The sequence below is a fragment of the Natrix helvetica genome (assembly GCF_964273705.1).
Source record: "Natrix helvetica genome assembly, chromosome: 2".
NCBI lineage: Eukaryota > Metazoa > Chordata > Lepidosauria > Squamata > Natricidae > Natrix > Natrix helvetica.
In genome coordinates, this window is record NC_138552.1 from 164204042 (window position 1) to 164228438 (window position 24397).

The following is a 24397-nucleotide window of genomic DNA, read 5'->3' on the forward strand; positions in this document are numbered from 1 at the left end:
CGCTTAAGTGAAACCTGTCATTTCCAAGACATAAGCTAATGATAAAGTTAATATATCTATCCAAAGGACACATTAATATTACTGGTTAATAATTTTCTACATTTTATTTTTCAGATCAATTAGTGTTATTTCAGAGAAAGGTTAACAAGCAAAAAAAGTTTTATTAGCAAAATTAGTTTCTTCCTGTTAATAGGGAACAAAAGAAGAAAAAAACCTCTTTATATATAAAGATAGCAGTGCATTCATCTGCTCCGAAATGATTTTATTAAATAATTAAAATATTTTAATATGTCCACATAATTTATTGAACTGACTGAAAATTTAGATTACTGTAAATTGGACAATGTAAAAACAAATTTACTTCCATTAAAACCTGGTGAGTTTCAGAGATTAATGAAATGAACTTTTAAACACCTGAAATAGAAGAAAATTCATGATTTTTTTAAAGAGTCATAATACATAGTTTATTTTGTTTTTTAAAAAAACAAATAAGAAAACTGGTCTTTTTTCAAATGATTTTTCCTGTTTAATTTGATAAATATACAATTTATCCAAAGATATACTTAAGGGCTATATATATATACATAATATATGAATTGTTTTTTCTTAGCACTCCACCCCTTTATATTTCAATAGTAGTTTGTGCAGTATTTTTTTTAAATGACTCTGTTATCTTTAAAGTCACCATTGGCTTTTTTTTCTATTAGTCTTCCAATTTCTTAGCCACTAGAATGTTGTTAAATGTATGGAATAAGTACTAATCCCTGTCTTCGTACATTCCCAGTCATCTACATTTTTCCTTTTTTAAATTCAAAAACGGAGCTTGTCAGTTTTGTCAAGAATGTGAACTTATTCCTAATGACAATTTTCTGGTGACAGCCAAGTTCAGGTTTCCTTGAAAGGAATATCTTTTTAAGTTTATTTATTAAAATTCTGTGGCACCCATCATCCCTACAAGGAAGCTCTGCAATATGTTTACAACTTTCTTTAAAAAATCCTTTTTTTCTAATTTCTATGAACACATTAAACCATAAAGAGACAATATTTTTACACCCATTCATAAAATATCTCTGTGGCCTATTTCACACTATCATGTTTCAGAGTGAATCATATTAATAAACTTCATGAAATTCTCATGTATACTTAATACTGTCATTTGCTTTGTTTGCAATCATTTCTGAAATATAAATTATATTCCCTAGCATGCTCTGTCTTTCTAATGAAATGTGACCACTCTCTATGATGTATGTTCGTGGAAAAATATGAGGTGTGGTTGCTATCTTACTTTCTAGTTATAGAATTAAAATAAATTCAAAATACTTATCTAAAAAGTTTCTACATTTGGATAAACAGTTGGGATGTGGATACATATGTGCGCACACATGTAGACAGATTTACATGCAGAGCAAACACACACTTCAGTCAGAATAAAATTTACATTTTTAAGTAGGTAAAATAATTGCTTTTTATCTCCTTATAAAATATATGAACTATGCATATATTCACAGGTCATTTAAATTCATCAGCTTCTTAAAAAAGTTATTTAAGCTGAAACACCTTCAAGATAATTTGGGATAATGGAGATTTTAGGCTCGAAGCTGTAGGCAGAATTATTCTCTTGAGGCAACTGAGGGTTGACCCAGTTGCCTATCCTGAAAATAGTCAAGATTTTTCTGAGATCAGTTCAAATATTTCAAGTAACTTATTTTCTAAAAATTTACAAAGGCAAACCTGAAAATAAAAACAGGTAGTATTTCCTTTCTTTCCTTTCCAGTGGCTCCATTTGGAGGCAGGGGATGGAATTGCCTTCTAATGCATTTAAGTATGCTAAAGTATGACTAATTTATCTTACTAGAAAGTTTTATTCCTGTTAAATTTCATTGGGAAGAAAGAATAGTAGGGGTTTACACCATTTAGAAAGTTATCAATATAAGGACATCTCTTTCCTTCAATGAGTTCTTCAATGAAATTTGCAAGTGTCCTGGATTTTATTATATTATTTGATAAATATAAAAGTGGCAGCTGTAATTCTGCTTACTATGTAATCCGGAATAGGGAAGAATGATTAATCTGTTTATGAAAACTATTAGGCATTGCCTATTTGTCAAAACTAGATCCTAATTTGCAAGTGTTTTGCTGATATATGGGATCCAACAATGTATGCATTCATTTGTTGAATTCTTTCTGAAGTTGTAAGTAGTCATCTTTATTAGGCTGGTGAAACAAAATTCAAAAGTTAAAATTCTCTTTCACAGATGTATATTTTATTACGAATGATAGTAGACTACTGACTAGCATAACAACATCCTCTTGACATTTTACACCATGTTGTAAGGCTGGAGAAATGGATGCACTCTTTTGCGCAAAATATTCCAAAGGAGGACCTGTTCTATACGGAAGGCCTTTTAGGACAGTTACAAACTTTTTATGTTTAGTATAATATAAAGATTACGATAAAGCAATGATTTTATTTTTGGTTCTAGGTTCATGGTAGGCTGTGGTAGATGCGATGATTGGTTTCATGGCGATTGTGTTGGATTGAGTTTGTTTCAAGCACAGCAAATGGGAGAAGAAGACAAAGAATACGTTTGCATCAAATGCTGCGCTGAGGAAGACAAACCAGATTCAGTTGATCAGAATATGTTGGATGCCAATGTAAAACTTGAAACAGCCAGAGACAATAGATCAGTGGAGTGTGAGAAGCCTGGAATGTCCAAGCACACTTTCATGGGCCCTCAAAACAAGACCCCAAAGCAAGGAGAAGACTCTGTGAAACATAAGGTCAAAATCTTTAAGCGGGTAAGAAATGACATTTCTTCTTACGGTATGGCCAGATTACAGCAAATGTGTTAACCCTTTTAAAATGTTTTCTTTCAAATATGCTGCATTTTGTTTTAAAAGGCAAGAAATTCTTTAATTTTTTTAAAATAACTATTTTTTATACTTAGAAATGAAATTCATTTTCCTAATATACAGTCATTTGCAGCTTTAGTTGTTTTCCAAATAATGGAAGAAAAAAGGAGAGTGATTGCAATTTCTATTAAATTAGTTTGATATAAAATGTGTATAATCTTTTTTTGGGATTTTCACAATAAAAAGTATACTTATATTGCTTTCATGTCATTAATGCATGATTAATAAAGAATTATGTAACTGTGAATAGATATTTGACTTCCTGACTCAATCTCAAGCCCTGAAAAATGTTGCTTGTTAAGAATTAATATTATTATATTTATTATATATTATATTATTATATATATTAAATAATGACAATAATTTAATAATTAAATTATTTAATTAAAACAAATAAATGGTTAGAATGCAGTATTGTAGGCTAATTTTACACATTTCCAGGAATTCGATCTTGAACAGCTCAAGGTTGATTCACCCTTCCATCCTTCCAAGATCTGTAAAATGAGGATCCAGATTTTTGGGAGCAACATGTTGACATTTGTAAAGAATTTAGAAAGGGCTGGAAAGTTCTATAAAGTGGTATATAAGTCTAAGTGCTATTAAATATGGATTAGATTCCCAGAGTAATTGCTAATTTAAAACAATGTACTCTGTTGCAACTTGTGCTTCCTTCAGAAGTTCCCATAACCCTAATTATTCTTATTTATATTACATTTCAGAATGCTCAGATTCAGCTAAAAATGCCTCTGAGAAACAAATCAGTGCTAGTATTGCTTGAACTATTGTTTTAGAAGTGCAATTCAGCAAGGGAATGTTGACCAAGATTTTAAAATGCAAAGGAGCATTTTAATGTGTATTAAATGTGAACAGTTGATTCCTTAGAAGATTTATGATCCCTCCTCTTATTAGTTACATAGTTACAATGTCTAGATGAAATGAGTTGAAGAAGGGAACCTATTTTTTTCCATGTACCTGTTCTCCTCCTCTAGTCTGAGAAAAGGTATTCTGATCAGATCCTGAGAGGAAGAAAATTGAAAAGGATGAATATTTAGTTGTATGAGAGAAAATCCATTATTTTACATGATATTTTTCTCCATAAATAATAATCATTATTACTGAGAGATGTACAACCACCATACTATTTATCTAATGACATGTTCTTGTTTGGGTAGCATTCTAAGTGAAGATAGCATGATTGGGTGTGTCCCGTCCCCCACATTCCTCTGTAATAGTTACAGTCAATAGTTACAGTCAATGCAATCAGAATAGCAAAAAAAAAAAAAAAGGTCATTTGGAATAGTCCAAATGCTAGTCCAAATCAAAGTTCTCCAATTTGTTTGAATAGAATGTTCTGTACAATTCTGTTCATTTTATATTTTATATTTTTCTTCTTTTTCCGTAGTTAGCCCTCTTGGGAACAATTTATGTTGAAGTTGGCATAGTTTATATAAATGCATATTTTTCAATAGATGCTTTGATCCTGAGAGTAAAGAAAAATTGAACAGAAAAAAGGCTTATAATTAGTGTTGTAACTGTTTCAGGAATCTAGTGAAGGAAAAGCAATACTGGAATGCAAAGATTCTGAAAGTAAAAAGGGGCAGCAGATTCCCCTTAAGAAAACAGGGCAAATGGGTTCAACTCCCCGACGATCTTCTGAAGACAAATATGAAAAATTGAATAAAGATAATGCTTCGTGTTCAAGTGAAAGCACACCAAAGCAAGGTAATTGAAACCAAAATAGCTGATAATGATTTCCAAAATGCGTAAATCATATTCAAAAGCTGCTGGAAATAAAACAAGCAGATTGATTTTTTTTTTTGCATTTGGTACCGATATAAATATTAATAAATCTGAAAAATGATTCATTGAATGAAAGAATTTTTAAATATTGACTTTTTTCTGTCTTTTTTTTTTAATTAAGCATTGAGAAACCTTACTTTCCTTTAAAGCATATAGTTGATTCTGTACAAGCTAACAATTTCTAAGATACCTTATGCCTTTTATTGGAAATTCATTTGATGAATGGCCCTCTTTTGTGGGAATATGCTACACTGTAAAAATAACTTCTTTGTTTAAAGAAAAAGTTTCACACTGAATATAATTTAATCTGGTTTAATTTGCATAATTATAATTTTGCCACACAGATTTGACTACATCTAAAGTGTGCGCTTCTGATAATATATATGTTGGTTTAAATATTAAATTTTGCCTGATTGTTTATAATAATGGTAGTGTTTCTGAGATTAGACAGAAATTCATATTATTTTTAATTGATTAGTTTTATTCATATTGCATTGAGCAATAAAATAGAAAGGCTCTGTGAAATTTAATAATGGGTGAAAGAAGCTCAGATTAAATCTTAAAAATAAGAAGTGTGTTCCTTTTGAACAAATCTGAAGCTGGAGTTTTTGAAACTGGGCATTTGAGTAATATTGGCCTCCCTGTAATGACTACGAAATCACCCTAGACCACTGATGGCAAACCTTTTTTGCTTCGGCTGCCAGAAGCACGGTCTATCACGCACACACCTGTGCCCACTCCCATAATTTAATGCCGCAATGCTCCTTGCGCATGTGTGCATGGCTTCCTGGGAGCCTGGGGAGGCAAAATCCCCCCCCCGGCCCTCTGGAGGCCAGAAATGGCCCATTTTCTGATTTCCAGTGTGCCCAGTAAGTCCGTTTTTCACCCTCCCCAGACTCGAGAGTCTTTTTAGGAGCCTGGGGAGGGCGAAAAATGGCCCAACACGAAAACCGGAAGTTTGGGAACGGACTTCCGGGTTGCGCATTGGGTCATTTTTCTCCCTCCAAAGGCGAAAAACTGCCCAACGTGCAAACCAGAAGTCCGTTCCTGAACTTCTGGTTTGCACGCTGGGTGGTTTTTTGCCTTCCGGAGGCTTTAGGAAAGCCTCCGGAAGGTGAAAAACGGCCAAAAATAAAGGCCAAAAATTTGGAGCTGACAGGGCAACGTCTTGCATGCCCTCAGAAATGGATCCCTGTGCCACCTGTGGCACAAGTGCCATAGGTTCACCATCATGGTCCTAGACTCTCTTGCTTACAGCAGGAAAAGTTATAATCTGTGACATTGATCCAGATCTGGTTGGTATGCTAGTTAAAAGTTTACTTGGATCAGGATGTTTTTGGCCCTGATCCACATCCGTTTAGATTACTGTAATTTTGGAGGTGACCCAGAGGGTGTAGCTGACATAAAACATGGTGGCCAGGTTACTAGTGGGAAATCTTGCCAATGCAGAATAAAAATTTAACACCAATTTAAAGATTGGTGTTCTGGGCCCAAGTCAAAATGTTGGTGGTCTCTTTAAATACTTGGATACATTGATCCATTCTTTGCCAGAATGGAAACTTCCTGTGGTGCTGTGAACTTTTAGAAAGGGCCTGCTAAGAACCCCATCCCATCATAAGACAGGCTTTCTTTGTGGTTAATCCCACACTTTCAATCACACTTTCCCCAGGGACATGGCCCACTATCCCTTCTTTGATTTTGCAAGCAGATAAAACATTATTCCAATGTACATAACCACTCTAGATATATATGCCCATCATAGAACTTCTTTGTGATTTCTATTGGTTGTTTTTATTGTTGTTATACTTATGATTTTGTGGTTTTTCACAGTACCTGTCAGATTAGGGCAGTGTGCAAATAGTGTTAAAATAAATTCAGTCAATTCAATTTATCTTTTCAACAGTAAAACTTCTTGTTCTCATTATATGGTCATTTGGAGAAATGTAGTTTTTATCTCTCCATATGTCTCTAAAACAGTTAATTTGGTTATATTTCAAAAGGTATTCAGGATAAGCAGGAAATGAAGAAAAAGAGAACTGAGAAGGGAACAGCAAGTAATGTACATTCACCTCCTGCTTCTACAGCCAAACCTTCTGCTGATCAGATAAGACAAAGTGTTAAACAGTCACTGAAAGAAATTCTAGAAAAAAGGTATGGATCCTGCAGTAAAGCCATTCCTGTTACTCCACTTTTGCTTAAAATAAAATAAAATACAATAAAATCTGTATATTTTTTTCAGGCTTGCAGATTCAACACTGAAGATTCCTGAAGAAAGAGCAGCAAAAGTTGCAAATAAAATTGAAAAAGAGCTCTTTTCCTTTTTCCGGGATACCGATTCCAAGTACAAAAATAAGTACAGAAGCTTGATATTTAATCTGAAAGATCCAAAAAATAAAGTATGTCATGACATTTCTTAAGTATTTGGGAACTCTTCAAAAAATAATTCTGGTTCAATTGAAATTGGAATTTTTGTATATTATAAAATAATATAAAAACTTAGTACAAAAGTAATAATAATAATAATTCTGGTTTCTTTGTGGAGGCCTAGAATAATTTTAAATGCTCATAATTTCTTCTTCCATCCTGATTATTAACATTTTAGAAGTCTCAGACCTAGAGTTAAATTTTCTAACTTTTATTCCATATCCACATTGATACATCCACTTTTTTCTGTCTATATTTAATGAAAACACTGTCATTTTCTTTTTGCGTGCTAAAATATCTTACTTGTTAATTTTTTTCAAAGGCATTTTGCTTCCCAAAATAGGGGTTCACATTTCTTTACCTAAAAAAATAGATTGAATAGAGAACTATAACAGTATATGTGAATTGAGCTGTGCTCACAAACTTCCTGCTGATTAAAAGATGAAGACATTTTTACTAGTGTGTCATCTTTTTTTACTTTTGGATAGTTCCCCAGAATAAAATTTCAATGGATAGGATGCTGAACAAGCAAAGATGAATTAATGAAAATTGCACACTGTCCCTACCATCAGCATAATTCCTGTACAGGTATCCATGACTTATACCCACAATTGGGATAGAACTTTCATTGCTAACTCATGCAGACGTTAAGTGAATCGTATAGTTTTATGACCTTTGTTTTGCAGCAGTTGTTAAGCAAATCACTACAGTCATTAAGTGAATCTGGCTTCCCTCCTTTGACTTTGCTTCTTGGTAGCCCCTTGGGGAGGTTGCAAATGGCAATCACATGACTCTGGGATGCTGCAAACATTGTAACTGCATGCCAGTTCCAAGTGGCTGAATTTTGATCATGTGACTGCAGGGACACTACAATAGTAGTAAGTGCGAGGACTGGTCGTAAGTCGCTTTTTAATTTTATTATAATGTTGAACAGTCATTGAACAAATAGTCGTAAGTCAAGGACTACCTTTACTGAAGCAAAATCTTTCAATAAATTACTACATCCTAGGAAAGCAAATTTAGGATTTAACGTAACAATTTCTTTCCTAAATCTGTCTACTAATAATTAATACTTTTATATATTTTATTTATATTCTGCTTTTATTATTTTTATAAAAAACTCAAGACAGCAAATTTATCTAATACTTTTTCTTCCTCCTATTTTCTCCGCAACAACGCTGTGTTAGGTTGAGAGAGAGAGTGACTGGAGTAAAGTCACCCAGCTGACTTTCATGCCTAAAGTGGGAGTCTTCTGGTGTCTTAACTGCTAGATCTTTCTGATTTGGTTTTAACTTGAACCAAGTTTAACTTGAACCTCACTGCTGGCCTCTGAGGTTTGCCATAAGCCTTATGTTTGTTCGTCAGTATATATGTACAAGGACTGTATCAGACTGCATATACCTAACATTGGGTTTATGTTATAGATCCAGTATATGATTGGCATAGGAGCCATGTCTCTATTCAAGCTAGATAGTCAGGAAAAACATAAACAATTTTTTGGGGGGAATTTCTTTTTAAGGCAGATTTGAAATGCCCCCATTAAAAAACTACATTGAATCTAATTATTGTGTTTTAGATAACATAGTCATTACTTTCAGAAATATAAGAGGTGAATCCTGTTCTTTTGCATATATCCTAAGCCCTGCAGATACAGATTAGCAGAGTAGAAATAGATATCGGATAAAGTTAGTGTTTGTGTCCCCTCTGCCTTCAGCAATAAAATTCATCCTCCCCTACATTTATAGGTTCTTAAATATATAGGTTTCTTTTTTTTTTTACTTGGGTTCAAAAACTGGCCTAAACTTTTCAGCTCAGTTGCAGAATATTTTAGAGGAATTAAACAGAAAACCAATCGTTCTTCCTATTAGTATATTTCATCATATAAAATAATTGAAGCTAAATATGAAATATTTATATTGGTGTACACTTGCGGTAGAGAAATGCAAGGGAAATTAACTGAATTTCACATAAGTATAGTTGGTTTGCAGTTGTTAATACTTTTCTCATTGAATTGATACTGAAAATGCAGGTTTTGGTTGATTATATATAACTAACTATTGATTTCTCTTCCAGATACTTTTTAAAAGAGTATTGAAAGGTGAAGTTACTCCAGACCATCTCATAAGAATGAGCCCTGAAGAACTAGCTTCCAAAGAACTAGCAGCATGGAGGAAAAGAGAAAATAGACATGTATGGCTTATTCACCAGTATTGAATTGGTCCCCTAATTCCTGATTATAAGTTATTTCATTTCAAAAAGTCATTGTCCCTGCCCATCCTCTCATTCCTAAATAATAAAATGATCAGTGCTTCCCTCAGCTCACATTAAGCTAGCTAAATAGGATAAATTCAGCCCTTTCACAGCATGCATTTAGCAAGTGGGAAATTATTTAGTATTTTCTTCTGGTTTCAATTCAGTATTTTATTTTATATAGACTTGCAACTGTTCTCCTAATATAAGATTTGGGTGTGGAGTAAATTTGGTTCCCTCTTGCCCCAATTCATTTTACATCATTTTTTGTTCTCTTGCCACAATTTGTTTCTGACCAAAATCTTTTTCAAGATGTCATCCTTCAGCATTATGACTATACTTTTATTCTTCTCTAGTAAAATGGGCTCGATTGAATCATTTTCTCAATATTCCTGGAATTTTGAACCTTAAAATGTTTTATTTGAAAATAAACCATAGCTTCCAGTACAGGGATCCCCAATCCCCCGTCAGCTTGTGACCTATTCAGAAATGGGCTGCATGAGCCGCAGTGCCACTTTTGCAGGCACATAGTTCAACTTGCATGAGCAGCGGGCCAGCATGCATGGACATGTGCTGGCATGCCACTTGCACAAAGCAAGCTACACGCATGTGTACCAGCCAGCCACTCACACGACCTGGTTCCTTCCTCCTCCTCCTCCCCCCCCCCCCCCAGCCAGGTTGCAAAGGCTGTGGACCACTGTTCTAAGAAGTAAAATTATTGTCAGGTTTTCTACGTGTATACAAACTAATTCACTAGTATTTGTTTTTAAAGGTATTCTAATACAAAAAGAGAAAGGAATCCAGTTTCCATCTCTTAATAATGATTTCATGTCCTAGAACTGTGTTGTTTCTGGAGGCTGTTGCTTGTATATGTAATCTGTTCTTTGTTTATTGATAGACAATTGAAATGATTGAAAAAGAGCAAAGGGAAGTTGAAAGACGTCCAATCACAAAAATTACTCATAAAGGAGAAATAGAAATTGAAAGTGAAGCTCCAGTCAAAGAGCAAGAAGCAACTATTATGGAAATTCAGGTATAATTTCAATGTGTTATTGTAACAATAAAACATTTTTCACCAGCAGGTCTCATGTACTTGAATATAATATGTAGGTTGTTTAATCTTTGATTTATTCAGCCTAATTTAGAGATCTGTGAGTACCTTTCATGGGCTACATGTATCCTTGTTTTACAAGAGAAACTTAGCAGTATGTAAATGAAAACATGTGTAAAATTTGTTTTCTTCTCATAGGAACCTGCTCCAATTAAAATTATAGAAAAGGTGGAGGAAACTGAAAAAGTTAAAGAAGATGATGATTCTTCCAGTTCTGATACAACAAATCAACATAAAAACCACCTATTTGATCTTAATTGTAAAATTTGCACAGGTAATATTCACAAGCTTGTTTAAAAATTATGTGTGCTATTTGAACTTCTTGGTCCTTAGCATTTCTTCAGTTTAAGACCTAAAATAATGGCAGTTTCTCAGTGGAATTAATTGTAAAATGATATCCAGTTGTACTTTCGGGAAGTAAGGTAGACCAAGAAAGAATGAATGGCTCAAGTCATAAAGTGAGTCTTTGGACAAATGATTATTTGAATTTGTGTCAGTCACTCCAGCCAATACTGCATTCTATGATGCAGTTCCTTCTAACAGTCTAATCAGGGTGACTGTTTCTTCCTTTACTTCCAAGCTCATTCAGAATCTCTCCAAACCACAGCTTAAAATTACCGTGTTTCCCCGAAAATACGCCAGGGGCTTATATTTTTTTGACCCACGAAATATGGCCTTGGGCTTATTAAAGGGGAGGGTTTATTATTTTTGGGTTGCCGGGCGGCTGCTCCCTTGTGACTGGGTTCCCGAAGAGCCGGGCACAGCCTCAGGGTCGAATGGCTGTGTTGCGCTGTCGCAGCAGCAACGCAGCAGCCATGAGGTGACCAAGCTTATGAGCAGCCGCCCGGCAACCCCCCTTTCCAGCCGGGTACAGCGCCGCTGACCGACCTAGCAGTACCCGGAAGGCACCAAGCAACGCGAGCGCCTGTTCACCGCCCTCCGCGTCCCGTGGCTCGGTGCCTTCGGAATGCCCCTAGGTGAGTGAATGGGGCTCTGCATGGCTGGAGGGGAGTTTCGCAGCGGCTTTTCCTCTCCCCGCTCGCGCGAAGGGCATCTGCGCTGCTGGCGCCGTCCGCCGTTTGGTTTTTTTTTTTCAAAGCACGGAGGATGGATGCCGCTCTGGAAGTACGCTCTGTCCATAGAGCGTACTTCCAGAGCGGCATCCATCCTCCGTGCTTTGAAAAAAAAAACCCAAGCGGCGGACGGCGCCAGCAGCGCAGATGCCCTTCGCGCGAGCGGGGAGAGGAAAAGCCGCTGCGAAACTCCCCTCCAGCCATGCAGAGCCCCATTCACTCACCTAGGGGCATTCCGAAGGCACCGAGCCACGGGACGCGGAGGGCGGTGAACAGGCGCTCGCGTTGCTTGGTGCCTTCCGGGTACTGCTAGGTCGGTCAGCGGCGCTGTACCCGGCTGGAAAGGGGGGTTGCCGGGCGGCTGCTCATAAGCTTGGTCACCTCATGGCTGCTGCGTTGCTGCTGCGACAGCGCAACACAGCCATTCGACCCTGAGGCTGTGCCCGGCTCTTCGGGAGCCCGCTCGCAAGAGAGCAGCTGCCCAGCAACCCCCCCTTCTTCAGTTGGGCACAGCGCCGCTGACTGACCTAGCGGTACCCCGAAAGCACCAAGCAACGCAAGCGCCTTTGCCCCCAGCTCATTCCCGTGGCTTGGTGCCTTCGGGATACCGCTAGGTCAGCGAGCGGTGCTCTGCCTGGTCGGAGGGGGGGGATTGTCCAGAGGGTTTATTTTCGAGGGTGGGCTTATATTTTTGCGCATGCGAAAAATGTCGCAAGGGTTTAGTTTCAGGACATGGTGTATTTTCGGGGAAACACGGTAGAGGTCTTTCATGTGCCCTAAATTTTGATGAAGCAAAGTGGATTTCAGAGACACTGTGCAAGTCAGAGGAATGTAATGATTAAGTTCTTCATCTGGCACTCTGGAGCCCTAGAATTACATCCATATTCAGCCAGGGAAGCTCACTGGATGACTTTTTGCAAATCCTTCTGCTTAGACCAATCTACAACAGGAAGGATTGTGCAACCCCAACCCACCCCCAAAGTATTGTCCTATCCATACTGTTTAGACCTGAATGAACAATGGGATATCAATCGAATAAGTCAGAAATGGGATTCTGCTGTCTTGTCTACATTCAGAGGTTGCTGCATACCATAAGTAATGCTAAACTCAACAAAATTAATATCAAGGACCAAATTAACAAAATGTTTTCTAACTGTTTGATTGGCTGATGGCTTAGAGTGGGCTGCAGAACCTGCAGGTAACCCAATGTTACTGAGTACAAATCCAGCATTTCTCTTCATTGATCACATTTGTCATGGCTATTAGGAGGTCAGCAATATTTTTTGCCACTGGCTGTTTTTCTAAAACGAAGCTTCAAAGCTGCTGTGCATCTGGCCTGATTGTTAGAAGGTGGTTAAAACCTTTCTGTCTCTCAGAAGTTTCAGAACAAGAATATAGTTCTTTATTTAGTTCAAATGAGCCCATCTCAAAATATAGTTTTAAATATTGACAAACCAGTGAACAGAAGAAGCTCAAAACAAAGTAATTTAAACCTGGCATAAAGGTTTCAGACTGCTCTTCACAGCAGTTCACTACAGAGAGATAGGAAAATAGCAAGGTTGTTCTTTATATGTATGTATGCTTTTATTTTGGATCTGGTGGTTTTTTACCCCACCACCTACCTGGAAAAAACCACCAAATCCAATAAAAGCCTCTCCCATCAGTGAAGAGATTCAGCAAAGAATCATCCCCAGAGAGAAATCATCCAAATGCCGCAAGCTCTATGGCCTCCCCAAGATACACAAAGAAGGAACACCACTCAGACCCATAGTCAGCTCCATAGGCTCACCTCTACAGAATCTTGCCAAATTTCTTGCCAAACAACTTCAGCCCTACACAGAATCTATCACCTCACATGTACAAAACTCAATCCACTTCATAGAAACAATAAAGAAACAAAACCTACAACCCAGAGACCTCGTGAGCTTCGATGTCATATCCCTCTTCACCCAAGTGCCTATTAAAGAAGTCTTGACAGCTATCCAAAACAAATACTACCCCCCCCCCAAAAGCACATCCTAGATCTGACCAACCACTGCCTAACCAACACATACTTCATCTACAGTGGACAAAGATACAGATAGGAGGAGCACCTATGGGATCACCCCTCTCACCCATCATCGCAAACTTATACATGGAACACTTTGTAACCAATGCCTTAGATAAATCTGAACACAAACCCAAACTCTGGCTTAGATATGTAGATGACACTTTCGTAATTTGGCCACATGGGAAAGAAAAACTGGACAACTTCCTCACACATCTCAACAGCCTACACTCCAAAATACAATTTATTATGGAAATAGAAGCTAACAACCAACTTCCCTTTCTGGACATCCTAATCTACAAAAAACCCAATGGCTCCCCAGGACACACCATCTACCAGAAAAAAAAAAACAACCACACACACACACCAACCGCTACTTAAACGCACAATCCCATCACCACCCTGCACAGATCAACTCCGTAGCCAAGAGCCTCATCTCCATAACCAAAGGCCTAGCCGACAAAGACCACCTGAAAACTGAATTACACATTCTCACAAACGTATTAATCTCCAAAGGATTCCAAAGAAAAACTATTACCAAACTAATCCAAAGGGAGACTTCCTCCAAGAACCGAGACACAGAACAAGACAATGGCATCGCCCTCCTCCTTACATCAAAGGCACCACAGATAAAATCAGCAAAATTCTCCACAAGCACAATATCAAGAAAGCCTTCAGCACTGACCAAAAAATAGCCAACACCTTAAGAAACCCCAAAGACAACATCTAGCTAGAAAACCAAGGAGTCTATGAAATACCATGCAAAATCTGCCCAGCCACATACATTGGATAAACTAATAGGAGAATAAATGCACGCATCGCAGAACACAAGAACGCAGTCAGAAAAGAAGAAAAAACCTTCCTCCCTTTTCCAGCACCTTAAAGCAACAGGACATGAAATTGATTTTGAAGGAACCAAATTACTCTCCAAAACTGAACACTTCAACAAGAGAATAATCATGGAAGCTATCAAAATAGAGAAACACCCCCACAACATGAATAAATGTGATGATACCTCCCGCCTACCAGATATCTGGAAACTAGCCCTAGTCAATAAACTAGTCCCAGCCACAAAAACCAACACAAGACCCAGAACAACACAGGACACCAATCACCCTCACCAAACATCAATTCCATCAACCAATCAAGATATGACGACACATCCAACCAATCCGTTTAAAGCAACAAAGCCAACATTCCACAAACACCCACCTATATTTATAGAAAAAAGGCAGCTCCGATCATGCTTTGCTTGCACAAGCATGAAGCCAAAGGCATCAGCCTGAAGATGACGAAGTGTGACCTCGTCGAAACGTGTCAATCTTACACGGGAAAAGACCCGAATACGCCAAGACCTGCATATATATATTACTGCATATATAAAAACTTCATCACCATTATTGCGTTTGTGTAAAGCCTTTATTTTTCTATGACAAATTAAAACCAATCTACATCTCTGATAATTATCTAAACTTCTTTTAACTGCTTGAGTCAAATTCTAGATATATACTACTGTGCTTTTAATTTCAACTAGCAAGATTTTTTAGCGTTATTGTGACAGCAGTAATTGTTACTATATATAACAATCATTTAAAACTGGCTTAATATGATAAATACTCAGTAAAGCTTTTTAATTTTCTTCTCAAGGTCGAATGGCACCACCCAGTGATGATCTTGCTGGGAAAAAAGTGAAAGTATCCATTGGAGTTGCTCGGAAGCCATCAGATAATGAAGCTGACAATATAGCAAATGCGCTTACTTCAACAACAAACATTTTAGCTTTGGAATTATTAGAGGAAGATAAAGAGTTATCAAATCCAGGGTTTGCATCCACTTCCAGCTCTAGGTAATCATTTGTTTTGTTTTGTTTTTTAAACAGAATTTTATTGGTTTTTTAAAGAAAATAATCAGGGAAAGGGATAGTAGGTGAGGTTACAAATTTTGACAGTTACATTATGTAGGAAATGGCCCTCCCCCCCCCCCCATTCTCATAACTTTCATGTATTAATACATTAAGTTGTTACTACTTAGTGATATTTTGTCAGCATATAAACTTTTATCTTCAAACAATTTCAATCATTTTATATCCAACAGATTTTCTAGTTCATTTTTGTGATCTGAGTTTTCTTGATGTTGCCTCTTCTCCCCCCTCTAGCAGAGCTCCGGCACCTCCCGTGTCCTTTATATCCGGTGTAATGTCATCAGGTTTATCTAGGAGGATTTTGTTTTTTTCCATAAAGGCCTCCGCCTCCATAGTTGTATTGATTCTAACTCTCGTGTCCTCCCAGAAAATTAGCGTACCTTCTGGCATGCTCTAGGTAATCATTTGTGATTGCTACTCAGGTGTATAAGAAAATAGAAACTACCATAGGGACTAATGTTAAAAATGTTCTGCTTTCTTGGCTGAAAGCCATTTTCCATAAATGAAGATAGGGAGCAAAACATTCCAAATAGAAGTGATTTTTTTTTTTAAATGTCAGGTTTCAGACTGAATTGTAATATATGAAACTTTCAGAAGTTTGTTTGCCAAAAGTGAACATTATTTTGTTCCTTCTATCTTCTTTTTTCTCCTACTCTTTAACAGACTGAAATGCCTTGGTACTACAACACATTTATGCTTTTCATTTCAAGATGACATCAATTAGTATAATACAATTATAATATAATAACAAGGCCATGCCATGCAATATAAGAATATTGTGAAAATAGTAAGAAAATTTGCAGTACACAAATTGTAAATGATGAGAGTTTTAACATTATTCCCTTTACCACCCAACATACTATTTTGCAAATTATTTAATCAGTGAATTGCAAAAGTCCTTTATAAAATGATGTGGGAAGTTTGCTATTCCACAGGAGAAAAAGTTCTGGAAATGCTAAATACTGTGTGCCAGATCTTACTCTGTATACTTTAAATCACCCCATAAAGGAAGTAATTCTATAACCTGCATTCATGTTATTTAATATAATTTGCTTTTAAATAAAACTTCATTTGATTTAACTGCTTTGTAGTTTCTCTCTTATTAGATAAGGAGAACAAAGGGCAATCAAATAGAATTCTTTTAACCCTGATTGAACACGGCAATCTTATAAACCTTCCCCTATATTATCCTAAAAATTAGGATAAATTTTGACTTTTTTTAAAAAAAATGTCCCTGTCCCTTGCCAAATTTGCTGTTCATCTATGATTCAAGACAAAAATCCTTCAGAACTTTAATAGATTTCTCTATTTCAGGGGTGTCAAACTGGCAGCCTATGGGCTGGATACGAAATGTGCAAGCCACACCCACCCCACCTCCGCAAATGGGAAAAATGTCACGAAAGTCACATGATGGCAACGTTATGCCGCAAGTTTGACACCCATGCTCTACTTTATCCTTTTCTTTGTCACTTCTAAAAAAGTCCTTCCAAAAGTTACCACAGCTCTTTTGTATAATCAGAGGGGGGAAATATCCAAATCAACTTTCTGATTTAATGTCAGAATAAGTCATCCATCAGATCCATTTGTATAGTGCTTAAATCCCCCTTCAAATTAATTTCATAAACATCAATAGCATTCTTGTTTTATAATTTTATATAAACATGCTCTATTAATTTTATGAAGCATCTGATCCATTCTGTCCAAACATTTAGTTGAAAGGTAATTAAAAATTTTCACTTAGGATTTTTGCTCCATTTTCTTTATCCTCTGGCTCATTTGTACAGTCCTCAAGGTGTTCCAATGAATACAATACAATGTTTCCCCGAAAATAAGACAAGCACTTGGCTTTATTTTTGGGGAGATCTTATTATTTTTGAGGTGCAGGAGGTGGAGAGCGTGGTCACCTCATGACTGCTGCTGTGTTGCAGTATTTTCAGGGAGGGCTTATTTTCAGGGGAGGGCTTATTTTAGCGCAGGTGCTCAAAAGCCCAATTGGCTTAATATCCAGGGAGGTCTTATTTTTGCGGAAACAGGGTAGAACCTTGCTAATCTGAAGACTCTTAATCTTTCCAATATGCAAGAATAAAGAAAATAATTGAAAATAAGTGACTAGGATAGAGGATTCAATCAAGTGCAGTGTCCATAAAGTGCAAATTGGAATTTTATGTAAATTCCAACTCTCAGCCACTCCACTCATGAGCTGACCATAGAAAAAGACAATTTCCACAATGTATGAAGAATAGCTCTCCAGAATCTCTTAGACAATTTCACTTGTATTCCTGAAATATTATGCTGTCTTAGATCAGGCAACCAGTGTCAATTTCACTTGGAAAATTGTCTTGCTAACTAAGAAATGCCAGCAAGGCTCTGGTTCACCATGGCACATATAGGAAAGGTTTTCCTTCTCTTTACCCATCCATATTTAATGCAGTTGGTTGCTTACTACACTAAATTGCTTTGTTTTCCTTAATTTCTATGTTTCAGATCAGAAACACCTGGAACTGTTGAAAGTGAAACATTATTTCTAGCTCGCCTGAATTTCATTTGGAAAGGCTTAATCAACATGCCATCTGTGGCTAAGTTTGTTATCAAGGCTTACCCAATCTCTGGTTCCTTTGAAAGTTTGACAGAGGTAATGCATGGCATACTCAACAATTCTACCATTTTCTTGGGGACTTCCTGCATTTTCTTTTACTGTGGACAATGAAATGTTGCAGCGTAAAAATCACCAAAGGAGGGCCTTAGACCAATGTTTTGCATGTAGATTATGAAAGTTATATTTCTTTTATTGAGGAAAATTTATTGTCTTGTGGTAAAAATGTACATCCTCTTCCATAGGATTTGCCAGATAGCATCCAAGTAGGTGGCAGGATATCACCTCAGACTGTTTGGGAATATGTTGATAAAATCAAGGCTTCGGGTACAAAGGTAAAAATGTATTCTTGTAATATAATGTGGCATTAGATGCTCAATGCTCTTTGATTTTTTAAAAGAATAGGATTTCATGCTGGTGCTGTTATTACCTGAAATAAATTTGTCAGTACTGTTTGTATGAAATCCAATGCAGAAAACAAATAAACTGCACTGTTCCTTGTTCAGTAATGAATCCATTAGCTAGATAATATGCTCATTTTCAATATATGGGAAGCCTAGATAAACTCAGGTACAGAAAGACCAAAGGGAAGAAGTGTATTATAAATGAAGAAAACAACTTGTAACTATGATACTTGTACATATTCCCATTTCAGAAATATTGTTAAGGACTACAGTTCTTTTTGGTATAGCTTGCGTGCCATTTCTCTGTACACTTACACTGGTGATATCTAAGACCTCCTTTAATTTATGAAAAGTGATTTTTATTTTGATTCATGTTAATGTTTCATATATTCAAAATATATAATATGGTTTAGTGCACAACTTTCAGTACAAATTTTTTGAGAGAATCATTTACTATATTGCATACATTTTAAAGGTTGCCTTTCTCAGTAGCAAAGCAATAGACTTACAAATTAGATCCATTTAAATAGTCCAGCATTTAATTATCATTGTTTTGAGATAGCTTCAAATGGCATGTGTCTTCCTGGCATGCAACAGCAATATCAGAAGTAGTAGAGCATTCTGCCTTATTTATTGATTTAATTATGAAATTTGCATGCCACTCATTTTACTATCAAGCAGCTCTAGATGACACTTGTTCGCTATGTATGGTCATCATGAGTGAATTTCCTGGCATCTAAAATCAATGAAGTACAAAGTTTTTGATACTCCGAGGAACAAAAATAGATGTGTGTGTGTTTATTTTAAGAATATGGTGATAATTAATAAATGTTTCCCTTTTTTCATAATAGGAAATATGTGTTGTTCGTTTTACTCCTGTTACAGAAGAGGATCAGATTTCATACACTTTGCTTTTTGCATACTTCAGCAGCAGAAAACGTTATGGTGTAGCAGCGAATAACATGAAGCAAATCAAGGATTTATATATTATCCCTTTAGGTGCTTCTGATAAAATTCCACATCAGTTGGTTCCCTTTGATGGTCCTGGTAAGTAGCAAAGATAGGCTGAACTGCCCTTTGCATTAAAGTGTTAACGATTTTAAAAAGCCAAGAACAAACCCTTTTTATTTTCTGAGATATATTTTTAACTATGCTAGGAGCCAAATAGTTTGATGATTTATCGCAGAGCGCTATATTGGAAATTAAGTTTTGCATGAAATCCATGTCTGTTTCAAAGAACAGTTTAGCTCATGAATAGAATTCGTATTCTTGATTTAACAGATGATAAGTATTTTACAGTGTAAAATGTACTTTTAGATAGCAATTATTTGGAGAGTGAAATTTTGTAAGTGCTTCTTAAAGTACACCATATTTTTCGGAGTGTAAGACATTCCCCCCCACACACACACACAAAGTGGCTAGAAATGTCTATGCGTCTAATACAGCGAATGTTGCCTAAGGAGTTTGCTGCAAACAGCATGGTCAGCTTCAGCACAACCTGATTTAGCATGAGCAGCTGATTGACAGTTGAATCTGACTACTGGAATACCTCCTATCAGCTGTTCCAGGCTGCAGGGATCATCGCCGCCCATTGGCACCGGGCGCCGCCCTTCGCCACTGCCACCTATCGCCGCCTCCGCACCCCATTTTTGCTCTCTGTACATCCCATTTTTAGCCCATTCCAGGAGGGGATAGGCAGTGGTGGCGGTAATCCCTGCCGCCTAGGAATGGGCCAAAATTAGGATGCACGGAGGCGGCAATAGGTGGCAGCGGCAATGGGCGGTGGTGATCCCAGCAGTCTGGAGCAGCTGTTAGGAGGTATTCCAGGAGGCAGATTCAACTTCCAATTACCTGCTCATGCTAAATTAGAGTGTGCTGTTTGCTGCAAGAAGGCAAATTGCTGGGAGGCAGAGGCAGATTTTTTTTTCTTATTTTCCTCCCCAAAAGCTAGGTGCATCTTATACTTCGGAGCATCTTATAGTCCAAAAGTGTGGTACATTTTGTAAGATCAGTGAACCATTTAAACTATTTGGCATTGTAGAGTCTTAGTAGCTTGTTTTAATGGGGAAAAAAATCCCAAGATACATGTTTTCAATTATTACATTGTTCCTTTTTTAATATACTATATATATGTGTGTGTGTGTGTATGTGTGTAGGAATTGAAGTCCATCGACCCAACTTGCTGCTGGGATTGATAATTCGCCAGAAGCTGAAAAGGCAGATTAGTGCTGTGCCTAATTCAACCGTGCCCCATGCTGAAGAAGGTCCTGAAAATTTGCAACCAGAGAAAAAAATTAAACTGAACAAACCGGAAGTCCTTCATTCTGAGGTAAATGAAAGAGAAGAAGAAAATGATTTCTTTAATTCATTTACCACAGTACTGCACAAGCAGAGGATCAAATCCCAACAATGTAGCACAGAAGAAGTCACAGCAAATGAACCTGCTGTGGAGAGCATCAAACTTGAACCCCCTAAACCTCTACGGTTCCTTCCTGGGGTTTTGGTTGGATGGGAAAATCAGTCATCTGCTCTTGAACTAGCAAGTAAGCCACTGCCAGTAGATGACATTCTTCAAAGCCTTTTGGATACCACAGGGCAGATGCCTGAACATATCCAACCAGCAGTTGACAAGTTGGTTAATAAAGATCTTCCTTTATTAGAGAAACGGACAAATGTTAAGAAAGAAAACATAGACATTCCAGTGGATGTTGAAGGTACAAGACATAAAAAGGACAATGCAAAAGAAACCATCAACAATACCTTAGCAGTGGATGTATCAGTAGATTTCCCTTGCTCTTCAGGAACTCTTACAAGTCTGAGTCTTAAGGAGAAACCACCGGATGTTTCCACTGAGGTATTTTTAGCAAACCTAAGTATTCTATCACAAAATAAGGAAATCCAAGAGACTCCGGAAAACAGTTTAAAGTTGGGTGATACAGATAATGTTCCTCAGGAAAATAAAAGAACCATAGATTTTCCTGTTACTTCCAATGCTGGAAAAGGAGTTGGGAGCAATAATGTTGGAACAGCATCTGTTGATACTATGACCATTCATAGTTCCAAATCTCCACCATTCATTAATCTTAAGAGAGACCCAAGGCAAGCAGCTGGACGAGGCCAACAGAACAATAGTTCAGAAAGTGAAGGTGATAGTACTAGAAGTGAAGATATGCAGCAGTTTGATACTTTAGAATCTGAACGGTCAAAAGTCGATAACAAGCAGACTTCAGGAAATGAATTAGCCTCAGATCAGACCGATAACCAAGCATGCAAGACAACATTGGTTTCAAATGCATCTAATGGAGAAAGAGCATGTACCTCACAACTTAAAGACACCTTGATGCAAAACATTGAGACTGGAAATCCTGAGAGAGAATTATTGCCACCACCACCACCACCCTCTTCATCAACATCATTATCATCTCAGTTTGAAGCGGAAAATACAAGTCATCAATCTGACTTCAGTACCAAATTACCTGTCCCAAGTGGAAATTTCTCACCAATTAGGACTCCTCAACCCAATTTCCCACCCACTAAAGCAACTCCCCCTGGTTTTCAGTTTCAAGGGGCCATTGCCCCTAATTTCTCCCCAACGAACACTCCTGTATTTGGGTTTCCCCATCATCTGCCCCCACCGCTCCTTCCACCTCCGGGCTTTGGTTTTGCTCAAAGCCCCCTCATGCCTTGGCCCCCTGTACTTCACCTGCCAGGTCAGCTACCCCACTTTGTTGGACCAGTTTCATCAGCCCCTCCCACCCCCCAGAAACCATCAAGATTCTCAGGGCCTGAACACTTTTATCAAAATAAAAACACTAGGAGACATGAAAGGCGTCACAGTGACCCCTGGGCAGGCCGTCAGGGTCCTCACCTAGAGAGGGCCTTCAGCAGGAGGAAGAATGATCTACACAGGCAAAGGTTTTATAGCGAATCTCACCACCCCAAAAAGGGCAGACACGACTGGGATTTGGATCCTGAAAGAAGTCGACACCGAGACAGAAGCTCAGAGAAAGAGAGGGAAAGAAAAAACAGGGAGGAAGGGCATCGAGACAAAGAGAGGTTGCGACTTTCCCATAGCAATAAGGACTCTGAAAGCAAAACCTCTCAAGAAAGTAGAAATCCTGAAAAGAAGGATGCTTCTAGAAGTGAAGAGCGCTTTCATGAGAAAGAGAAAGAAAGAGAAAAGAGTAGGGAACGGCCAAAGGAGCAAGACAATGAAAAGAGCCGAGAAAGGCATCACAAAGACAGGGAGCAGAGTGATCGGGGTAAAAGCAAAAGGTGAAAGGAAAAAAAAAATGAGAGAGAAAGAAGGCACAGTCTGTCTTCTAGTTTTAAACAAATAGAACATAATATGTTTTAAATATGTCCTAAAGCTGTCTGTATAATATATGCTTGGGTATAATTGTGCCATCAATGCTTTCTTTTTATATTCAATGTTTAGTGTTTTGTAGGACTAAGTCTGTTCTGGTACCAGTCTGTGTACCACATATTCATTTTCTTTTACAATCTCTTGACATAGGAGTAGAGTTGAATAAGTTGGAAGATTTTACTCTGCTTGTATAGAAAAATGACCGAAAGGGGCTTCTTTTAATATGCAATAAAAGACGCATACAGATTCTTTGTCAAATTGGGCTTCAGTCAAGCTATTTGTAGCCTTTGGTGATTTGTACTTTGCGTTTGGAGCTGCTCCAGCAACCATGAAGATGGATTTGTGGTATTAAATATGACAACACAACACTGGCTTTGAAAACGAGAGAGATTGTAATGCAGCCCTATTCCAATGCATATGAATTCAAAAGATTCATGTATTCAACAGATTCCAAAGAATAAGGAAATGGTGGTGGCAGAAGGAATTCCATCTGTTAATTATTTATTATTGGGCATTTCTCATAGAATGAAGTGGACGGTGAGCAGGAGGAGTCCAGGTTTTACTGCTTCGGGGCACACTTTTTAGTGGGGTATTTTACGGCTTTAACCTGTCCCTTGTCGATGGCTCACCTCCTGAAATGAATAAAACTAATGACGTCAATAGTGTTAGGACTGGAATTAAATCCATTTTTCCACTTTTAATCATTAAACGCCATCTAGGAGAATTCGCAGGAGTTCTCAAGCTTTGCTCATTTTGGGTTTTTATTGGCAACAACAAAGCCTAGACCGTGTTTCCGCTTCATCTACACAACGGCTTTAAAAAAAAAATATATGACTACCCCTGATGGCAGTTTGAGAACCCTAGCTTTCAGCTGAAATTAATATTTTAGCTATTTCTCATGCTTTAAAAACTTGAATACCTAAGCTTGTACATGAGACTTGTGTTTTCCTATTCTTTATATTATAAAAATGTAAATATTTTAAGGGGTATTTTGATTCTACAAATGATAACCTTCTCACAGTTGTTTGCTTGATTTTAATAGATGTGGAGCAATAGGCTATACCACTGTAACAGAAAGATGTATAAATATGGCTTGCCTTTGCAGTTCATGACTGGTAATTTTTAATAACCCACAGGGTTTTTAATAAATAGATCAGTAAAATGTGATTTTTCTGTGAAACGTAGTTTATTGTTTTTTTCTGTTAGATATTATTGCACTACTCTGTTCAACATCCTATTTTGAAGTATTTAGTAAAATTAAGAGCATTCTGCATAAAAAAAGGAAACCCTTAATTAAATCGCCTTACCTATGAAATATAGATTTTGCACTTTGGTATAAGAAAGAAACTATCTCTCAATAATATGTAATTAAAATAAATTGTTAGGCTATTTTAAAATCCTATTTACATATAATAGCCAGTTTGCAAACCTTGCACATGGCTTTATTTAGTCAAATTAAAAATGCTATATCATAAATTGCTTGATGGTACCTTTT

At 37.2% G+C, this 24397-nt stretch overlaps 2 protein-coding genes across 6 annotated transcripts in view; one reads left to right on the top strand and one right to left on the bottom strand.

Annotated features, from left to right (window-relative positions):
* Window positions 1–24069, top strand: part of PHF3 (PHD finger protein 3) — a 62697-nt gene extending 38628 nt beyond the window's left edge. For all 5 annotated transcript variants that reach the window (XM_081941750.1, XM_081941751.1, XM_081941748.1 and 2 more), the window contains 12 exons: window positions 2484–2799; window positions 4455–4635; window positions 6714–6864; window positions 6953–7109; window positions 9211–9327; window positions 10286–10420; window positions 10637–10772; window positions 15266–15464; window positions 18024–18171; window positions 18378–18467; window positions 19388–19583; window positions 20693–24069. In XM_081941750.1, the coding sequence (XP_081797876.1) occupies window positions 2484–2799; window positions 4455–4635; window positions 6714–6864; window positions 6953–7109; window positions 9211–9327; window positions 10286–10420; window positions 10637–10772; window positions 15266–15464; window positions 18024–18171; window positions 18378–18467; window positions 19388–19583; window positions 20693–22815 (3949 nt within the window). In that variant the 3' untranslated portion in view covers window positions 22816–24069. The remainder of the gene's footprint in view (window positions 1–2483; window positions 2800–4454; window positions 4636–6713; window positions 6865–6952; window positions 7110–9210; window positions 9328–10285; window positions 10421–10636; window positions 10773–15265; window positions 15465–18023; window positions 18172–18377; window positions 18468–19387; window positions 19584–20692) is intronic.
* LGSN (lengsin, lens protein with glutamine synthetase domain) overlaps window positions 1–24397 on the bottom strand; it is a 383291-nt gene that overhangs the window by 129084 nt on the left and 229810 nt on the right. The gene's annotated exons all lie outside the window — the stretch shown is intronic.